Source organism: Antrostomus carolinensis, unplaced genomic scaffold (assembly GCF_000700745.2).
Source record: "Antrostomus carolinensis isolate BGI_N321 unplaced genomic scaffold, ASM70074v2 scaffold22128, whole genome shotgun sequence".
In the NCBI taxonomy this organism is placed as follows: domain Eukaryota; kingdom Metazoa; phylum Chordata; class Aves; order Caprimulgiformes; family Caprimulgidae; genus Antrostomus; species Antrostomus carolinensis.
In genome coordinates this window covers 97,052-118,677 of record NW_010333968.1, presented here as the reverse complement: position 1 = coordinate 118,677, position 21,626 = coordinate 97,052, and the positions used below count along the sequence as shown (strand labels likewise).

Genomic DNA, 21,626 nt, shown 5'->3' with positions numbered 1-21,626 from the left:
TTCATCATCCAGTGCAACTAATACATGCTTCTTAATTTTGCTAACAGACAGCATTCGCGAACTTGTTTGTGTCAGTGGTCATGATGAAATAAATACCTTTATATTTTACTGTTACCCAGTTCCATCTCATTTGGTTTTACTGTTTTTGCCTTGTTGGTCAAGGTCATGCTGCTTTTAGTCTTATCATAATGTTATTACTTCACTGCTTTTATTATAATTGTCTTCAAGTCATTATTCAGAATGTTCATACAAGTAGAGAAGCCTCTATGAGTTTCTGCTTCATAAGGTCTTCCAATTAACATTAAGGATTAATAGTAAATGAAGAAATTTAGTATTTTCCATATACTTATATAAGATATAGTAATTTAATAGGCATATGAAAGTACTGGGTAACTATATGATGTGAGCTTGTTAATACATTTTGATTATAGTCTGTTCTTGCTTTGAAAGTGAGCAAAGTATTTTTGAGTCAGGTTTTTAGAAAAACATTATCTTTACTTTTAATTTCTTCTGGGTTCAAGAGACTATTGCTTTATCTGAATGCTGTCTTTTTTACTGGTTTGTCATTTGTATTCCTCAGGAAAATAGGATTTTTACAGAAGGGTGTTGTATTCCAAAGCTGGGTGTTTTAATTCTGCCACTCAGAGATGAAAAATAAAAATAGTTGAACAGGAATAATAAATGATGGGTTTTTTCCCCCCAGGAAAGAAAAAGACTCAGGAAGGTAAAAACAAGGGGAAGAAGGCAGCTGATACAAAACAGAAAAAGGCTGATTTGGATTCTACTTCTGCAGATATGAGGGATGCTAAAGAGGGTGAGTTCTCAAGTATCTGATTTTTTTCTTCTTCTAACTATCTTTTTGAATCAAAGGACACTTTTTGTCATGTTTGATATGTTAGCATAGCAAAGAGAACATGCTTATACTGTTTGCCCCAACTTTTTTATTAGTAAGGGACTTGGATATCAGAAGTACATCATTAAACATGCAGGAAAAACTAATGTACTGTAAAATTTAGACATAAATCCAAACTCCTTAGAATGCCAGATCAGAGAAAAGTCCTTATTCTAAAATAATGTATTTTGAGCCTAGTTACACAGTCATTATTTATTGCTATTTAACAGAACTCTTTGTCAAGGGGAAAAAACTACAGTGTTAATGCACCGACTAGCTAAACATGCTGTTTGTCCTAAAGAATACCTGCAAATGTTGTTTATAAATTGACCCAGCCTTTTTTCACAGAGTATGTGGGTAAAAATGCCTGAAAGAGATGTTAAACACGTAGATTTTTGTCTGTTTTACAAGGATGTAAAACTTGCCAGTGCTGTGAGCATAACTGATAATGTTTAAAGCTCTGTATAGGTACAGATTTCTTTCAAGCTTCTTTGCTTGAACTTCTTTTCACCCGTAACTCTTCCATTCCTTCACTCTGTTGTCCCTTCTGCTTGCACACCACATGCACCACTGTTCCAGCCATCTTAATCCCAGCCAGGGAATGGAAAGGAACTTCTTGCTCTGTATGTGTAACCACTTATGCAACATTGTGTGAATTGGCAGCAAAGTTCCTTTCGTCAGCAATGGATTTATTTATGTGACAGCAGACAGGTAAAACTCGCGTGCAGAGGTGTGAATAAAAAATCCATTCACACCAATAAGAGGGATGCATGCAGGCTTTCATTCAAAAGCATAGGAAATAGCCATTCCAGCAATGGCTAAAAGGAAATCTAATACAAAGAATGACGAGTACTATGCCAGGTACAAGGTACACCTTGCTCTGCATTACAGTACAAATCCAGATTATTGTTAATAATTTGGGGAAAATGGTCAGAATTCAAAATTTGCTTGACAGACTTCCTATATACTTCATGTATTTCAGTACTTTCCTGACACTTACTTGCTGTAAGAAAAGTCTGAAAGTTTTTTGGAAGGTTTCTGAAGTGTTTTGAAGTCTACCTTGAAATGTTCTGATACTTGTGAGACTGTTTTGGTTTTCTTGGCCACAATGTTCAATCCCAAGATTCTCTGTTAAGTACAGGCAGTTGCCTACGTTTTGCTGAAGTTCCAGAAAGGAAATTTCTGAATACAGTTTTACCCTCAGTACTGAATCACAACAGTGAGAAGTAGTGGTATTGTGTTGGGTCCTAAATATTGGATATGTTGTGTTAGAGGAAAAGGTAGAAGGAAGATGTAGCATGCTTTGAAGTGTTTGGTAAAAATGTCTCATGCTTTTCTTTTCATACTTTGTGTGTCAGGTCATAAAGAAGAAGATGAAACGCCTTCTGTTTCTGCTGTACTGTCCCTGGAACAAACAGCTGTGATTCAGGAAATGGTAAATCAAGATGTACTTCCAAAGCTGGTGATCCCCAGTCCTACCAGTGAACCACAGATGGTAACTGAAGATAAACAAGGAGAAGCAATGAACTGTGCATCAGATGATTTAGATGATGATGATGAAGAGGATGATGAAGAGGAGGAAGATGAAGAGGAGATAGAAGATGCCAATATGCCTAAAGAAAATGCTGAAATGCCTTTGATATGTGAAGAAAAGTTAGACTCTATGGAAGAGCAAAAGAGTACGTCAGAAGAATCTCCAGAAAGCTCTCCAAAGAAAAAGCTTGTTGTGAAAATTCCAAAAGCGAGAGGTGAATCAAATGGTGACGTTCAGGAAACGTTCATGTTTCCCTGTCAGCATTGTGAGAGGAAATTTACAACAAAGCAAGGACTTGAACGCCACATGCACATCCATATATCTACTGTTAACCATGCTTTCAAGTGTCGATATTGTGGGAAAGCTTTTGGTACTCAGATTAACAGGCGAAGACATGAGCGACGCCATGAGGCAGGGCCGAAAAGGAAACCGTTCTTAACACTAACATCATCACAACACTTGGAGAACGTTGCTGATAACCAGGTAATTGTGGACGATGGTCTTAAAGATGACTTGAACATTTCTGGTCTTGTGCAAGACTCTGTCTTGGATTCTGAGAAAGTTTCCCAAGAAATGTCAAACTCTGCTTTTGCTGAGGAAAATAAGGAGCCCAAAGAATTGCATCCATGCAAATACTGCAAAAAGGTTTTTGGAACTCACACCAACATGCGGAGGCATCAGCGAAGGGTTCATGAGCGTCATCTTATTCCCAAAGGTGTTAGAAGAAAAGGATTCTTTACTGAAGAGCCACCGCTTCAGACAGAGCAGGCCCCACCGGTCCAGAATGTATATATAGCAAGTACAGAAATAGAAGAGGAGGGTGAAGTAGATGATGTCTATATTATGGATATTTCCAGCAATATCTCTGAAAATTTAAATTATTATATTGATGGTAAAATTCAGTCCAACAGCAGCACAAGCAATTGTGATGTGATTCAGATGGAGTCCAACTCTGCAGACTTGTATGGACTAAATTGTATAATCAGTCCAGTCACAGTGGAAATCTCCTCAAATTTAAAGGTTACACAAACACATGTGAATGAAGCTCCCAAGGAACCCTCTAGCAGTGGGAGCAATGAATCCAAAAAGAGGAGAACTGCCAGCCCTCCTCTTGTACCAAAAATAAAAACTGAAATAGACCCAGAACCCATAACTCCAACTAGTTCTTTAAACCTTCCTCTTAGCATTTCAACAGAAAGCGTACCTTTTCATAAAGAGAAAGGTGTTTATTTGTCATCAAAATTAAAACAGCTTCTTCAGACACAGGACAGTAAGAAGATAACTCCGTCAAGTGAAATCCCTAAACTAGGACCTTCTGTTACATCATTGCCTATTTTGCCTCCAGTATCCAGTAGATTTAAAAGAAGGACCAGCTCTCCTCCCAGTTCTCCACAGCACAGTCCAGTACTTCGAGACTTTGTCAAATCAGGTGAGGGAAAAACTATGTGGAATGATAATATTCGGAGTTCAAAAATGCCAAAGTTAGAAAGCCACAGCAACTCACCTGCTTGGAGCTTGACTGGAAGGGAGGAAAAAGAGACTCTGAGTCCTCTCTGCTTTGAAGACTATAAAATATCAAAAGACTGGACAGCAGCTCCTTCTTTTGGCAGTGTGTGCAACCAGCAGCCACTGGATTTATCTAGTGGTGTGAAACAAAGGTCTGATGTCAAAAATAAGAATCAGGTTCCCTGGGAATCTGTTTTAGACTTAAGTGTGCATAAGAAGCCTTGCAGCGATGCTGAAATTAGGGAATACAAAGAGAATTCTGTACAGGCAACCTGTAGTGGTGTTAAAAAGAAGAAACCAACTACTTGCATGTTACAGAAGGTTCTGCTGAATGAGTATAACGGAACGGACACAGCCACAGACAGCACACTTGGTGTAAACAGGAGTGCGAGCCCAAGCAAATCCCTGGAGCCTCAGGCAGAACCCGACACGGATCCCAGTCTGTCTGCATCATCTTCTGTTGACGCTCAGCCCCTTAGTTCCTCTGTTCCCCCTGTGCCACAGGCATCTGCTGTACCTTCCATGTGCCAGCTGCCTCCTTTGTTAACACCAACCAATCCTCCTTCCCCACCGCCCTGCCCACCTGTGTTAACAGTTGCTACGTCACCTCCTCCCCTTCTCCCGACAATGCCGTTACCAATTCCAGATGTCTCTGCCAGTGCCACTAACACTTCTTCTTGTCCATCGCCACTTTCTAACACTACTACCCAGTCCCCGCTACCAGTTCTTTCACCTACGGTTTCTCCTTCTCCATCTCCTGTTCCTTCTGTTGAACCTCTTATTTCTGCTGCTTCACCTGGTCCTCCTACACTCTCTTCCTCGTCTTCCTCCTCCTCCTCTTCCTCCTCTTTCTCCTCCTCTTCATCTTCATCATCTCCATCTCCACCTCCTCTTTCTGTAGTTTCTTCTGTTGTTTCCTCTGCTGATAATCTTGAAAATACTCTCCCAATAATAAAACAGGAGGAAGCTGAAAATGAGCAACAGAAAGCAAGAGAAGATCCTCATACTTCAAGTGAATCCGGAGTAGTGCAGGAAACATTCAATAAAAGCTTTGTGTGCAATGTCTGTGAATCACCTTTTCTTTCTATTAAAGACCTAACGAAGCATTTATCCATTCATGCTGAAGAATGGCCCTTCAAATGTGAATTCTGTGTACAGCTTTTTAGGGATAAAACAGACTTGTCAGAACATCGCTTTCTGCTTCATGGAGTAGGAAATATCTTTGTTTGCTCGGTCTGTAAAAAGGAATTTGCCTTTTTGTGCAATTTGCAACAGCATCAGCGGGATCTGCATCCAGACAAAGAGTGCACGCATCATGAGTTTGAAAGTGGAACTTTGAGACCCCAGAATTTTACTGACCCCAGTAAGGCAAACGTGGAGCACATGCAGAGCCTGTCAGAAGATTCTTTGGAAACTTCTAAAGAGGAGGAAGATGAAGATCTAAATGATTCCTCTGAAGAGCTTTATACTACTATAAAAATAATGGCTTCTGGAGTAAAATCTAAAGATCCAGATGTTCGTATGGGCCTCAATCAACACTACCCAAGCTTTAAACCACCTCCATTTCAGTATCACCATCGTAATCCTATGGGTATTGGGGTTACTGCAACAAACTTCACCACCCACAATATTCCACAGACTTTTACTACTGCCATTCGATGCACAAAATGTGGGAAAAGTGTTGATAACATGCCTGAGTTACACAAACACATACTGGCCTGTGCCTCTGCCAGTGATAAAAAGAGATACACGCCTAAAAAAAATCCAGTACCACTGAAACAGACAGTGCAGCCTAAGAATGGCATGGTGGTTATAGCTGGCCCTGGAAAGAATGCCTTCAGACGAGTGGGTCAGCCTAAAAGACTTAATTTCAATGTTGAGATTAGCAAAATGTCTTCAAATAAACTAAAAATAAGTGCATTGAAAAAGAAAAACCAACTTGTCCAGAAAGCTATCTTGCAAAAAAAGAAATCTGCCCAGCAGAAGGCAGAATTGAAAAATCATCCATCCCAGTCAGACTCTCACATCTGCCCCTACTGTAATAGAGAGTTTACTTACATTGGAAGTTTGAATAAACACGCATCATATAGCTGTCCCAAAAAACCCATCTCTCCCTCCTCTAAAAAGAATTCTTCAAAAAAAAGTGCAAACAGTGAAAAAGGCAACAGCCAGCGTAGGCGAACAGCAGACGCAGAAATCAAAATGCAAAGCATGCAGCCTCACTTGGGCAAGACAAGAGCACGAACCTCAGGACCTGCACAAATCCAGCTTCCCTCTGCATCCTTCAAATCAAAACAAAACGTTAAATTTGTACCTCCCATTCGATCTAAAAAGCCAAATTCATCTTCGTCATTGAGGAACTCTAGTCCTGTAAGAGTGTCCAAAATGTCCCACGTTGATGGGAAAAAAACTAAGGTGGTCGCTAAGAACAGTTCCTCTGGAATCTCGAGCAAAGCATCCCGGAAATTGCACGTCAGAATACAAAGGAATAATAAAGCTGTTTTGCCAAGTAAGTCTGCTGTGGCAAGTAAGAAAAAAGCTGACAGATTCACTGTAAAATCTCGAGAGAGGATTGGAGGACCTATAACACGGAGCCTACAGCAGGCGGCAAATGCAGAGGCAGCAGAAAACAAAAGAGATGAAAGCAGTACAAAGCAAGAACTGAAAGATTTCAGGTAAGCATTTAACTTGGAAGTTGAAACAACACAGGAACACGTTGCTTGCTGTTCTGACAATTTTCTTGGTCTTTTTTTGAGTTTCTCATAAATAAATAAATAAAAAAGTTGCATTTCCTAAAATGTGGTTAAGTAACTCAGTCATGCTGAGGTATGATGTACATACTTGATGCATTTTGTCATGTTGTTATGAAATAATACATTGTATAGAGAATGTCTTTAATTATAAACTGAATTGAGAACTCTGGAAAAAAAAAAATGTCAGTACCTGAGTGCAAATAAACTTAATGTCATTAAACTTAATGTTATTGGAGACACTGACCTTGTATTTGATATCTAACATATATGGTGGCCCAAAATAATTCTAGATTTAGTTTATGGCGGTTCGCTAAGCTAAAAATGATGACTGCGTTTTTTTACTCACTAAAATAACTTGCAATGTTGGTTTTTAATAAAAAACATTCTCTGCATATCATATAAAAAAAAAAAAGCCATGACCAAATACTTCAAAAATGTATGTGCATACTAACTGAGTCAGATCATTAAATACTTAATATAAGGGAAATAGATGTGTAAGAAAAGTTACATGAACATGTAAATTTGTTAGAAGTATCATGCTTTTATGTTTCAGTATAAACAAATTTTATAATTAAAGTTCTATTTCTTTTTGAGAAGAAGCATTTTAATCACAAGAAAGAGTAATACTTCAATAAATAAATAAAATAAATCTTAATCTATGTGCCTGAGTCCCGACTTACGTCTTCATGTAGTCTCTCAAATCAATAGGATATTTTGCAAACTCCTTATAGCTGCCATTAGCATGCTCCTGCCCTCTTATTCTTGGAAATAGGGATCTGATTTATCAAGTAACTTTCACAAAGCTCACTGGTAATTAAGAGTTCTTTTGGTTTTGCTAATTGCAGTGCATGGCTGTGATTAACACCAGATTTATGGCTGAAGGTATTTTTTTTAATCAAAGCAATTGATATTGGAGGAGGAACTGGCTGCCTCCTTCAGAACAAGTGTCCCCTAGCAGAATTTGTTGAGAAGTGTCAAAATACAAACTGTTTGGAGCTTGTGTGTCTTCCAGTGAAGACCACCTCGGTGAAAATTTTGAGGAAATACTTTGTAAAGTAAAGGTTCAATATAACAGAATTATTTCAAAGAGTTAAATGGGAATTTGGCTTAAAATAGTCAATACCCAAAATAGGATGTGTTGAAGGAGAAAAATGTTACTGGAATTTGGAGGCTAATGGTGTAAAAAATGCCTTTAAGAAACACAAACTGTCTGCCAGGCCTGTTCTCTTGGGATGTAAACATTTTCATGTTACTTTATTCTCATCAGCTGCTTAGTGTTATGTGTGAAACTGTATTTTACATGATGCCAGAACAGATTAGTAGAATTTTAAACCAGAATGATACATCTTTCCATTTAAATTAATCATTTGGCCTTAAGCAAAATAACCAAGTACTTGGAAATCTTTGCATATGGAAATTGTTTAATAGTATTTGGGGTAAATAACACTTTACCTAGGGTAAGATTTCCTTGACTCTCTCAAATACTGTTAGTTTACTTGGGCAGCTTGCAGCTTTCACTGGTTTGTTGAATAGTTATGCTAGAAGAATCCTTGCTTTTTGTTTCTGAAATAGTGTTTGTAAATGTAGAATATCTAGTCAACTTTTTTTTTTTATATCAGGTATATAGTGTGAAGAATTTTTTTGCCCGTACACTAAAGTCAGAACAGTCTAACTTTGATTCTACTCTGTGTAGGCACTGTTGTGGGTTTGGGTTTTTTTGTTTTGTTTTGTTTTCTTCTCTTTCCAGGAAATCTTAATATTTTTTTAAGGCTTACTTCCTGTAATATTTGTCTCCAGATTTGTTTTTCACCTTTCAGTTTATCTGTGTAAACATATTCCGTTCACAAATAGTTTGTTTTGTCATTTATCTTCAGTTTTTGTTTTTTATTTTCTAGGAATCTCCTGTAAAAACAAAACAAACAAAAAAAATCCCTTAATGACATGGTAGAGCTGTTGCATGCTCAACTTAGGATAAGCACTACGACAATGGATGTGAAATCCACCAAGCTTGCGAAACCAGCTGAAGCTGACTCACAATCATAAAATTGCCTGCAGGCTTCTTGCTAATATTCAGTGTCAGGCATAGATTTTCTTATTTCGTGCCTGACACACGTGCTGGGCTACAGGATGATTCAGATAAAAAGAGAAGGGTACTATTAAAAACAAAACAAAACCCACACAAAACTGTCAAAAGAAACAGTGGGATTAACTAAACCAAATATTTTGCTCTCATGTTTGCTCAGATCCTGGTTTTGTCTGTACCTTCACCAATGGCACACAGGCCAATGATGATACGCAGTTGTATACTTGGCAAAGCAGGTTCCTTAATTTTGTCAAGAATTCAGTGTAGATTCAGGGACAACAAATGTTGCTGCACTCAAAGTATTTTTATCATGTATTAAGTCTCTTAAAAGCTTTTGTCTAAATGAATCAGTAGAGGCCAACCTGGCACGACAGAATTTCCTTTTCTTCTCACCTCATCCTCACTTTCTGAGTCTTTTAGATGTCCAGCATACAATGGGGAAAAGCCTGATTTGGATGTTTTATGGATTTTCCAAATTCCTATTTATATGTGCAAATAAAACTTTATATAGCAATGAAATACTGATATCAATTTCTAAATACCGTATATATAATGAATGCAGTGTATCTTTTTATCGATAAGAAGGCTTAGACCAGGACTACATACCTGTATATTTTGAAAGTTAAATATATAATGACTCTAAAAGGTTGTACACCTCTATCTAATAACTTAAGACAAACAAACTGGTCTGTTGTTCGTAACAGCTTTTTATGGAAATACCATTTGTCATGTGTTCATATAGCTTTCAAGATTAATGACAGAATTGATGGAAAGTGACTTAGTTTCTTTATACAGCCACCCCTTTTATTTTTTGTTCTTGACTTAAAAAGTAATCTACCTCTTAAAATTTGTAGTTTAATACTTGTTTGGTGAATTTGTGCCACTTTCACTTTCACTATCATTCCCATTTTGTTACATTTCTGTTATGGGGACTTTTATGTTGAAATATTGTATAAAGCATTTGTAGCAAGTTTAAAAAAAAATAAAATATTTAAAATTATTTAAATTGTTTTGGACACTTCAATTGTACTATATGTGATTTACATTTTACATTAATTTCATTTTGTTTTCATTTTGGGTTGTTAATCTTGGAGCATGTTCCTGTATTAAAGTTTGCTGTTAGTTATATTGTTTCTTCTGTTGGAGAGTGATATAAAGACTATTCTAATGCAAACATTAAAAATTACAGTTTGACATAAAAGTGGGGTTGTCATTGCTTTTGAACACTGTAGCCTTGCTGAAGATACTGTACATGCAGGTAAGCAACTGAAAAGGGATTTTTCTCCTCCAGCATGTAATACATCCTATAAGTTGCATATGTATTAAGAGTCTCTGTGGTGTTGCAAGCACTTAATGACCAACTAGATGGAACTATCATGACACATTTTATATATCTGTAACCAATAAAGTAAACTTTTTAAAAACTTGTGGGAAACTTGCCTTTTGTATAGAAACCAGATGTACCAGGAAAAATGAAACAATGTACATCTAGAAGGAATTAAGTGTGCTTGCATCCTTTAGTTGTTTACACCCAGTTCCCTGAAACACTTCAGTCTTAGATTTTTTTTTTTTTTTAATTGTGAACAGAGTTAATAAATTTAAATCTATTTTAATTAAAATTACACACACCATTTCAACTTTTTCTGATATTATGATGTTCTAATTTTATATACTTTAAACTTGGATGTAAAGAGGTTTGGCTCTGAGGATTTTAGAATGTTGCATTCCACCAACAAGATAATGCATTCTGCTTCCTGCAGTGGAGCTGGAAGCATCTGAGTCCATATTAATCTGGCAATTGGATGAAATAATGTAAAATCATTACAATTTACAGTATTACAATAACCCATTTCTTGGCACGTTCATTGCAAATCCAGCAGTAAGTTAATATTTTTATGTAGTTGTCTATTCAAATTAATACTTCTGTTTGAGTGAGATTCTTTGCCAGGAACTCCATGATTATTTTCTTATGTGATATGTCATTCCCAGACATGTTAACCTCTCCATAACAAAGTTTTCATTGAATTTTAACTGATAGGGAGAATCTGGTACAATGATGCAGAGGTTCTTTGTTCATTGAGTGTTTTTGTGATAACATACACCACAGTTTGATCGTTGTACCACGATTAAAGAGGGGAATTCTTAGTGCAGTTTACAGTGGCAATTACATCAATTAGGTGGTAGGACAGGCACAGTGAAAGTTTTCAGTATTGATTAGGTTTTACTCCATTTACCTAAATGAAGACATTTTGTTTTGCATACCCATAGTTGGATATTTTATAAGAATTAAGAAACATGAAAAAAAAGGTAAAAATTTTCCTGTAGTTTTGAAGTTACTGAGGGTGGGAAGTGAACTTACCTGTAACTAGTCATTTCACATCTGTCACCGACAACTGAAAGAACACCAGTTGGTGTTTGGTCTTACTGCAGTCTCGGTATTTCAATGGCCTTGTAAGGATTTATTAGAGAAGTCTTGCAGTGAACGGATCATAAATAAACCAGCTTCCTTTCCTCCTTCGTTAATATAGCTGCATAAATCCTGTTGCCATTGTCTTTACTGTTTCTTTGCTGTGATATTAAATCCTTTTGTGTCCCAGGATGTTGCCATTTTGAGATGGTTCATGCACATTTGTACGCATCAGTTCTCAAGATAAGTGCTGTATGATGGAGATCTGTATTCCAAAATGAGAGCTAATCATCAGGGAAGAAGTTCCATTCCTAACTAGGTGACTCATCACAGATAGGAAATGTACAACTTTTATAGTTACTATTGCATCTCATCTGCATAATTGAATTGCTATGGCTTTTCTAACTGCCTCTTGATGATTTGAATGCAACAATAAAGCTGTAACGATGCCCACAAAGTGCTGACATTTCTTGAAATGCATCCAAACAGGCAATGAAAACAATTAAACTTGTCCTGTTTACAGAGACTGACTGACGTTCTGGTCAAGATCAAATGCAGTGTCAGTTTAATGAAACCAGTAATGCTGAAGGGTCTGTGGAGGTGGGAGATCTCACACATTCTGTTTACCCCCTGTTTTTTTCTTTTCATGATCCCCTTTGCTAGAAGAAGTTAAAACAGCTTGTATCAGATAATGTCTTAAATGTGTTCAAGCTTAGGCTAGGCATTGCAGGACAGTCCAGGTGATGCAGCCAGGTCCGCTGCATGTGGTGTTCCCTGCCTTGCTTTGTGAGCTCCTGGCCCTTGGTGTAAGCCACCTGTAGTTGATTTAGGCTCAAGTATTTCTGGTACTACATTTTGTTGGCGTCTTGCGTTGTAATCCTTAAGTTCTTAAAAATCTTCTAGTTGAGCTCCCAGTGATTTTCTGTAGGGAGATGTCATAGACAACTAGGTCCTGGTAATTTGATGTGTAAATTTTCAATTTCAAATGTAGAAATGAATAGCACTCCCTTCACTTCCTGAAGTTTGTGACTTCATTTACAGAATTAGGGGACCAGTTCCAACTCCCACTGGAGTCAGGTTCAGCTAGGACGCTGAATTGCAAGTAATGACCTGTGGCAGACAAATAGCTTGTGAATGACCTTAAAAGGAGAACTGAGAAGACCTTACATGCTAATTCTACCTTTTATTTATTGAATGTGTGATCTGTGTGAGTCACAGGATATTCTATTTCTATTCATGATGAAAAAGAGCTAAAGGATAGATTCTGAACAAGTGCTTGCTGGTTTGGATCTGAGCTTTGGTGGTAAGTGAATTATGAAAAAGGTAAACTTCCACATCTTCTATTTCATTGAACTGGTCAAGAATTAGAAAGAAATTCTTGGGACTAGCATGAAATTTCGTAATAGTAACTGAAGATACTTTGATACCAATATAAAGCAAAGCTGATTTTGGGTCACCCCTCTACAGTATTTAAAAATAAAATATTAATACTTGTAGAATTAATACCATATCACTTTTGATGTTTTTAAGCTGTAGCTGGAATTTTGATAAATGCTCCAAAGTTCGATGCACAGATTTTGCAGAAGCTTAATGGGAACTTTCTTAAAGCTACACAGTCACAATAATCTGAACTAGTTTTTAAAATCCATTGCTTCATCTAAACTTTGTGGACAGACAATTACTTCAAGATAGAGTGAACTGAGAGCTAAAGGCTACTCAGATGCTTTAGAAAACACTTGGGCATAAAGCTAAAGGCTACTCAGATGCTTTAGAAAACACTTGGGCATAAAGTACAAATTCAAGTGCTGGAGAGATTTGAAAAAGCTAAGATTCAGCTTGCAGTAAATATCCATAGTTTGTTTCCTGGTTATGTTTACCAGATGATGCATCTTTATATGTTTGAGAATTTTTCTTTTTAATAACCAATGTTAATTCCTAGGGTGAAGCTGCTCTTTAAGTGGGTAGCAGCTCTCCAATGGAAGAGGGCACGTGTAGGACCTTCCAGTATTTTTGGAAGAGTGGGAAGGTGGGGAAAATAATTCTATTTCAGAGCAAGATGCAGATAAAACACTAAGAAAGACACGATATATTAAGTGTATGGCTAATGGTCCATTTTATGTACTAAATAAGGCAATTAAAAATGTTAAATGTTACTGAGGATAGGTCTTTATACCCTACATATGAATGACTTGATTTCCTGAGCTTTCTTTGGAATCTTGGCTTTGCAATTTAAGTAATGTCTTAGATATTGAGTGAAATTAATCCCACGGTAGCACTCCGGCTGTAGCTGAAGACACTTTGTGCTCATCACTTGCAGTCCAGCCATGGTCCTCACCCAAGTGTTTAAAATGCAAATAGGTTATTAGACCAAGAGTGGGGGAGGGGTAGAGCATCCAGTGTCTGATAGGACATCACTGGCAGAACTCGGGAGCAGAACATCAGGGTCCCATTCTGTCTTCTGTCTCTGGAGCATGGTCTCTTCAGCCACAGACTACTTTTAAACCTCTTAGTGAAGAGGAAGCCTTACTGCTATGGAGTCACCTCTGACTACTGCTTCCCTACCTTTGAAAGCATGTGTTTGAAAAAGAACATTGAAATACTGCTCTTTTTTTTTTTCCAGAGACAAGGCAGTAAAACACTGCAGCTCGAAGCTTGAGCAGGCATCAAGTTGGAGGGAGGCTTTTTCTTAAGAGATAGGTAGCTGCTTCATTTTCCTAATTTATTCAAAGCTCAAACAGATTGTGGAACATAGTGTAGTAATCAGGAACATGCACTTTGTTTGTGTATATCTCTCTGCTTATTTTTTTGTAAGACTTTCATGTTTCACAAGCCAAACAGGGTCTCTGAGTCATGTTTTGGATGACAGTACTCCCAGAAACTGCCAAAAGAAACAGCTTTGATTATTCGGTGGGTGATGTTCCACTTTTCAGAAATACAGGCTCAGCATTCAGTCTGCCTTTCAGATGAACAGCAGAATTGAGACTTGCACTACTCGTAATGCCCTAGTTGAAAAAGAATAATAATCTCATATTTGGTCCTGTTTCAGCAGAGCCTGCCTCAATTCCTTCTGCAGTTTAGGCAGCGGTGCTCAGCCAAGGTAAATGCCTACGGGAAATTAAACATGAGGACTTTTTTTCAGGGAAATGATTTCCTTGAGAACGCAGAAGTGTGCTACATGCTAAGGGTGTTTGAAGGCCTGGCAGCAAGTAGAAGCAGAGGAGAGCTCGGTCTGTTATCCTTGCTGCAGTTCCGTGCTGAACCGTGAGCACCAGCACTGCTCCAGTGCTGCTCTTTGCTTTGGAAGTGCAGACGGAGCAAACTTGCTCTCCTGTGCAGATCCTGTGTGAGTAACAGTTAGTCATGTTCCAACTGTGACCTGATGGTAGAATTTATATAGCATTTCATTTAGGTGCTGTGCTTTCTGCTAAACATTGCAGTGTGGGAAGAGGTAGGAAGATGAGAAATCAGTGAATTCTTCCATTGTTGGGCTGCTTTACAGAGGTGCGCAAGCAAACTCCGCTGTCACTGGTGTTGGACTGAAGTTGTATTTCCCATTAATTACAGCAAATGCTTTCACTCATCTACCTTTTTAAATCAAAAGCACATCTTGTTCTCTAGTTTCTTTTTTATCTAATGAGATGTGCAGGACTGAGGGATCGTACTCATTCTGCTGGGCTTCAGTCATTTTGAATTCATTTGGAGCAACCATTTCTCTATAAAGCCAAATAAAAATCAACTCCAGTCTTCCCTCTGTGTGATAAAGTTTTCTCATTCTTTTCCTCTGTCATGAATGTGATTCAGTAGATACAACCTTTTTATCAAATTATCAGATTAGATTACTTGACAGTGTAGATGTATTTGAGTACTGCTATTTTTAATCCAACATTCTTCACCTTTTGGCTCTCACAAAGCTCTGTACTTCTTTAAAAGGGCAGGAAGATAAATTGCTGACGTGATACTGTTCATCTACATTTATAGTCCTAGACCAGGATTTCTTAAAGTGACTAATAATTTCTTTGAGCTCAATTTGAAGTACTATCAAGGAGACTGATTTTCTGACAGAGCTCAGTAGCCATCCTGAGCGCTGAATTTCTTTAAAGTGACTATTTTAGAGTACTAGTTGCTTTTGAAAAGCTAATGATGTTTCAGTAAAATGGCATTGATACATTAATTTTAGGTAGCCCCCCCCGGGTGAGTTGTCAGGATGGGGTGAGATTTTTTTTTCAACAGTTCTCAGTGTTGATTTGATGTTCATCACTCAAGTTCATAATGATCTAAAGGAAGATTTCACTGTGTGTGGAATGAAGTCAACTATGAAGAAACTTGAACTCAAGAGCACGTGCCTGAAACAAAACAGTTTGTGAGTTATTGTGGAGGAGCAGCGCTACTTGAACGCTACCAACTCCTTTGAAGCGCTGTGGTTAGAGTGCTGCTCTGTATCTTCTTGAAAGCAGAGAATGCAAAGGATCTCAATAGCAGGTTTTTCCAGTTTAGATTCATGAAAGGCCTGACCATAAAATCATATTTATGTTGTGTCCTTTAGTGTCATGTGACTGCAAGATAAAATCCTGGCGTGTTCCAGCTTTTTCACCGCTTTCATGCACGTAAGTCTTGAAATAGCTGCAGTACAACACAGTGAGGTCCTTTCGCTTTCTGCTGCCCCCCTGTTTTTTGTACACAAAGGTAGGACTCTTCTGCAGAAAACATACATCCTCCAGAAGATTCTATCCACAAACCTTTTTGTCCTGCTAAATATTTTGTTTCACTTAAAAAAAAAATATATATATTTTTAAAAATTGTTCATGTAATTGGTGCTTGATGTTTTTCCAAGTCCTTGTTTTGTGTATTTACTTTCCCATTAAGCAATATGCGAGTGCAAGAGAGTACATGCCAGCTGGGTTAGCAACACGATGCTTTAGTTCTTACTGAGAGCAGAAAGCCCAGAAATCTCATTTATCCACACCCTGAACCCCCCTCACTTGCCTTCTGGCCTGTACAATTACCTTACCTAATTCTGCAAAGCCAGGAATTTAGGCTTAATCATCCACACCTCGCTATCTTTTTTTTTTTTCTCACGCAGACAATTCTTTTAGAAGTCAGTCTGTGTCAGCTTAGACATTGTTTTATTTAAGAGGAATAAACACTTCTGGTAGAATATGTCCCTGACGTGTCTGTTGTTAAGAAATATGTTGCAGCGTGTGTGTGTCTGAAATTTTTGACCACATGCATGGGGGTTTTTTTGGTTGGTTGGTTTTGGGTTTTTGGGGTTTTGGTTGTTTTTTTTGGGGGGTTGTTTGTTTTTTTGTTTGTTGTTTGTTTTTTTTTTTTTTAAATTAGGAGCATAGAAGTGTATGCCCTGCAAGAGAACCACACTTTAATTGAGGTAAAAATGTGAATGTAAATTAACCTGAATGTTTTATCACATACTGTGATGAGTTTTTGGCCACTGAATTTCACTGGTGTGACCAGCAACCATCTCAGATCCCTCCAGCCTTCATTCCCACAAGTAACGTGGTTTCTTTTTCTGAGACATTTCTAATGAACTAAACTGGCTACTAGCAATAATGTTCATTGCGTAAGTGTGGCAGAGGACAAGGTGATTTGCATTAAAAATACCAAATGTGTTTTGAGAATGTCTGTGGGAAGGGTGTGCACCAGGACCCGGCATGTTTACTAACCGCTTGGTTCACTCATCTCGAGGCTCGGTGCCCTAGGATGGTGTGTGGAAGTAGGAATTTGGTTTAGGCAAATAAAGTGGAACTTCTTAAGTATTCAGGAGACAATTGAACTTGGGGAATAGTAGCGCAGCGTGATAGAGGAACCTCTGCCTTTGTTCCTACCTCTGCTTTAAGACAGCGGATTTTCTGGGCGACCTTGACAAATCACTTTCCTTCTGACTCCGTTCTGTATTTAAAAAATGGGGATTATGGTACTGACTCACTGCAAAACACTTCCAGATCCAAGGGTGGAAGGCTGGAAGAACTGGGATTTAGTGTATTTTTACTGCAGTGAGTCTCACCAAATTCAGTGATTGGTCTCTCTCTGATGTTGGGGTGTGCTTTCAGTTGAGAGAGGTTTAGGCCCTGTCTATGTGTAAAAAAAAAACCCCATCATTTAACTTTTGCTTTAGCTTTAGTTTATGGTATAGCTAGTACATTTACCAAGACTGTTTATCCTGATTTAAAAGTCCTAGTTGACAGAGAAAATGTAGGGTAAATGAGTCCTTCCTGCTGCCTAACATGGTTTCTCTGCCCTTTTTCTTGCAAGCATAGGTTGTTTTCTGATGCTGTTTCTTTCTCCTCCCCTTCCCCCTGCTTTTTTACCCCCTTCCCCACCTTTTCCCCTCTTTCTTTTTCCCATCTTTCTTTTTCCCTCTTACTTTTCTCTTTCTTCTTCCCTCTTTCTTCCCTCTTTCTTCTCTCTTCTCTCTTTCTTTCTCTCTTTCTTTCTCTCTTTTTTTCTCTCTTTTTCCAGCTAGGACTGTTCCTAAACAACAGACTTGACAGAGCTGGATGTGGCATGGGCTGTGCTCTCTGTCCTCTGGTTCTGGCCCAGGATATGGACTGTCACAGTGGTGTGATGGAGCTACAGCCCCCTCGCCCCTTCCCAATAAAATCCTTGCTGCTCGGCTGCATCGGCACAGGGTGTCTAAGAATTCCTTTTCTTTTGCCTGTCTCCAGTTACCCCAGCATGGGTGATGGTGAAAGCAGGTGCAAAGTGACCGTGCTAAAAATAGCCATGGCAATAACTGTCCCTACCCGCGATGGGGGTGTTTCAGCTCCTCACCACCTCTGAGATCAGCTTGCCTTGCAGACCTGGGGAGTTACTCCTAAAACAACCAGATTTCCCTGCATTTCTTTAAAGGGGCTCTTGAAAATCAGAGTTATCGATCTGTTTTAGTTTAATAGCAGCACAGAGGAGGGCACTGATTTCCTGGCTGCTTTGCCGGGTGGTTTCAGTTCACAAATGGGGAGGCAACGCTGGGAGCTCCGTTAAGGACCTAATTGCAGTTTCTCTCTAGAAAAACAAACCCTTTTGATCTCGTTCCTCTAATCCTCAATTTGCAAATAATAAGCTGATGATCTATTAGCTTTAAAGCGAGATGAAATTAGGGGGTGAAAGATCCCTTTAGCTTGTTGTTTTGGGGAGAAGAGGGGTTGTGCATCTGAAAATGCAGGTCAGATTTTCTCAGATATTTAGTCTCTGGATTTGAGGGAGGTTTTGGGGGGTTTTTTTTTTTGAAGCTTCCCACAGGATCTAGGCATTGGCTCATTGCACACAAGAACACACAGATGTTCCTGATTATCGAAGAACTTTTACAAGTCATAATTAATTTTCTGACATTAAGCATTACTTAAATGGCAACATTCTAAATAAAAAGAAACTAAAATTTCTGTCTTCTAGTTATAGGAAAGAACTGAAGCCAAACAAACTAAACTTATTTTGGATATTCTTCTGTTTCCCTTGGTAACAGTCCTTATATGGGACAACAAAATCTGACTTTTGTTGACTTCCTCATTACCCCTTTCTGATTCTTACACACCAGATGAATGCTTCAGTATTAAATTCACAAAGGCTGGAGAGTCTGATTTACATAAAACAATAACAAAACCTTGGCAGACGATTTTAACCACCAATTTTAATTTGGAAATAATTGAATTGCTATTCAAAATTTCTGTGGTTTTGTTTTTCTGTTGTAATGGAAAATTTTGTGCTTCTTTATGTCTTAACTTGCAGTTAGACTGCACTACAAAATCCGTATGTAAGGACAAACAATAGCTGAAATCTCCTTTAAAGGGGGTATATTGAACTCTAAAAAGAACCTGAAGAAAAAACCTGTCTTTAAACTTTTCTTAGACATATTGCCCAAGGAAGTTGTGGATTCCCCCTCCCTGGAAGTGTTGAAGGCCAGGCTGGATGAGGCTTTGAGCAACCTGGTCTAGTGGAAGGTGTCCCTGCTGCTGGCAGGGGGGTTGGAACTGGATGAGCTTTAAGGTCCCTTCCAATCCAAACCATTCTATGATTCTATGTTGTTATGTAATTCAATTGTATTTCAAAAGATATTCCCTTGGAGGAACGTAAGTAGTTGGTTTTGGTAACACTTTTAAAGAATTTGCATATACAAGGTAAGTACGGAATTACCACAGGTTTGGGGGTGCACAGGTGTGAGGGGAGCAGATGTGCATCTGCACGCACCGAGTCGGTACGAGTATGTGCAGGACAGCAAAAGAAGCTGAATTTAAAAACAAATAGGGAATTTTTTTAATCCTTTAGTGTAAGGAAGTTTAGCTTGGGTACATATTTGAACTGTATATTTAGAATAGGGCATAAGCCTTTCTATGTCCTTCTCTTTGACTTGTAGATTTAGGCTTTCTTCTTGAAACCAGAGTTGACAGAGATGTAATACTGTCAGTTAAAATCTCTAATTTTCACTTTCATTTTGGGATTTGAAGTGAAATAACCTATCACCTGTGATAAAGGTGCAGTAGCAGCACTCACTGCAGTGACCCATTGTCCAAAAAGGGGACTGCAGGCTTTGCCCTTGGGAAGAGCGACCAGATGTGGTATTGGGCTTATATAGAGCAAAATTCCTTTTCCATAAATATGTATTTTTAAACCTGATGTGGACTGTCCTGAGAAAATCAACTGTGACTCTTCTAGTTGTTCTTTATGTAAGTGGGTTTGTGTCTGTCCCAGTTGGAGGGTCTCTGACTGGGACATCAGGTGGGACACTGGACGTTGCTTCCAGTTGACATTGCCTGTTTGCTACTTATGTAAATGAGCAGGGTAAGTTCAGAACAAGGCAAAAAAAACCTCCTTTTGCCTTCAGAAGTGGCTCTCAGTACTTGCAGGGTGGGTGGAGAGTCGAGGTTTTTTTCTCACCGTTCCTATAGCCCCTGTGGGGCCCTAAAGCATGTGTCTGCGTGTCTTCCCCTGGTCCCCTCACACATGTGTATGAGTTTCTTCTGCCTCTTTGTACAGTTACAGACTCCGCATGGCCTGTAGATGTCCTTCCTCCTCTTCGCATAACACCAGCACCAGACAACGCAAGAAATCCAGCTGCTCTGCATCCCACTTCTGCAAGGAATAGACTCTGCTGCACGTCCAACCAACCCAGGTACAGCAACGCAGGATGCGCAGAGAGCTTACGCGTCTTGTGTTTCTGTGGGCAAGGAGTGCAAAGCCCTTTACAGATATTTTCCGAGCCTCAGGAAACCCACAGTGTCATTTCTCTGGTTGTAACTGGTCACTGATAAAGAAGGGGAGGGCAAGGTGCCCTGTCTCAGCGATAGAGCCTCAGTTAAATCAAGCACAAGGGACTAGGTCTTCTCTAGTGATGTCTACTTATATCCTCTGGGTCAAAAGGATCTGTTAGGGCAGAGTCAGCTCTTTAGCCTCATGGAAAATATAAAGAGCATTTTCTTCTGTTTATGAGCTTTTAAAACCAGAGGTGTTGCTCCTCTGGGAGATGGTAGCAATTTTTGGAAGGATGGGGTTTGTCCCCATCTCAGATGCAGTGCTGTCTGTATCTGATTGTAGTAGCAGGCAAAGTGCTTTGAGATCTTTTAGGCTGAATGGGTAAATGCTGAACAAATACTAACTCAACCAAAATATGACAAAAAAATATGCCTGGGAATGTGTCTTATGGCTGTCTGCTTTGGTTGAATGCCAGAAGCTCAAAGACCAGTGTTACAATGGGAATGGTAGTGCCAAGATAACAGAAAAACATGCATTGGGGTTGTGGTGAGACAAACTGGTGTAATGAAACAGGTTATATAGCTACATGGGCTTGGGCAAATTAATGATGTGGTCCAGTGTTACTGGGGAAGCTGGATTGATTTCCTGTTGGTTAACTTTAAACAAGACTCTGTCTTCAGCTCCTTCATTTCCCCACCTGTAACACACAGATAGTCACCTCCTTTATAGGGCTGTGAGATCTAAGGAATACACTTACATGTATAAAGGTAAAGGTGGGAATGAGTGCCAGCAAAATCAAGGTGCTGCAGCCTGAGATTTATTATTTGTTAAATATGTTCAAAAAATAACATTTGGTGGAAAAGTTAGTCAAATTCTGAAGTTTAATACCTCCCGAATAACAGGAATGGTTGCTAATGAAATGTTAACATCCCTAATTGCAGCGTAGACCATGTAGTTGTGGGAAACCCAAGCAGAAGTTAAATCATGGGCATCTCTCCTGCGTGGCACTCGCTGAATGACTTGCCCTGCTTCCAGCTCAGCCTAACAGGGCTGAGTTACTCTGACTACTTCATCTTGAAGCTGACTCTGATTAAATGCAACTCTCTCTGTATTTACAGGCACTAGGAACTTTTGACTGGAAAAGGTGAGGTGAAGTAATCCTCAGCATTATCCTCTCCTGCTTTTTCTCAGATGAGGTGAGACCGGTTCCTTTGTAGATAACAGGGACAGCGGTTTCTTCTGCTGGAAGCAAT

At 38.8% G+C, this 21,626-nt stretch overlaps 1 protein-coding gene across 2 annotated transcripts; it reads left to right on the top strand.

Annotated features, from left to right (window-relative positions):
- The first annotated feature begins 711 nt into the window (after positions 1–711).
- PRDM2 (PR/SET domain 2) lies at positions 712–20,266 on the top strand. Of its 2 annotated transcripts, none has more exons than XM_029086514.1 (3): positions 712–814; positions 2,251–6,607; positions 20,158–20,266. In XM_029086514.1, the coding sequence occupies exons 1-3, from the start codon at positions 796–798 to the stop codon at positions 20,264–20,266; spliced, it is 4,485 nt and encodes a 1,494-aa protein (XP_028942347.1). In that variant the 5' UTR covers positions 712–795. The 2 variants fall into 2 exon arrangements, with proteins under 2 accessions (XP_028942347.1, XP_010172368.1); XM_010174066.2 differs by lacking the exon at positions 20,158–20,266 and adding an exon at positions 8,581–8,699 and having other exon boundaries at positions 796–814.
- Positions 20,267–21,626: the final 1,360 nt, after the last annotated feature.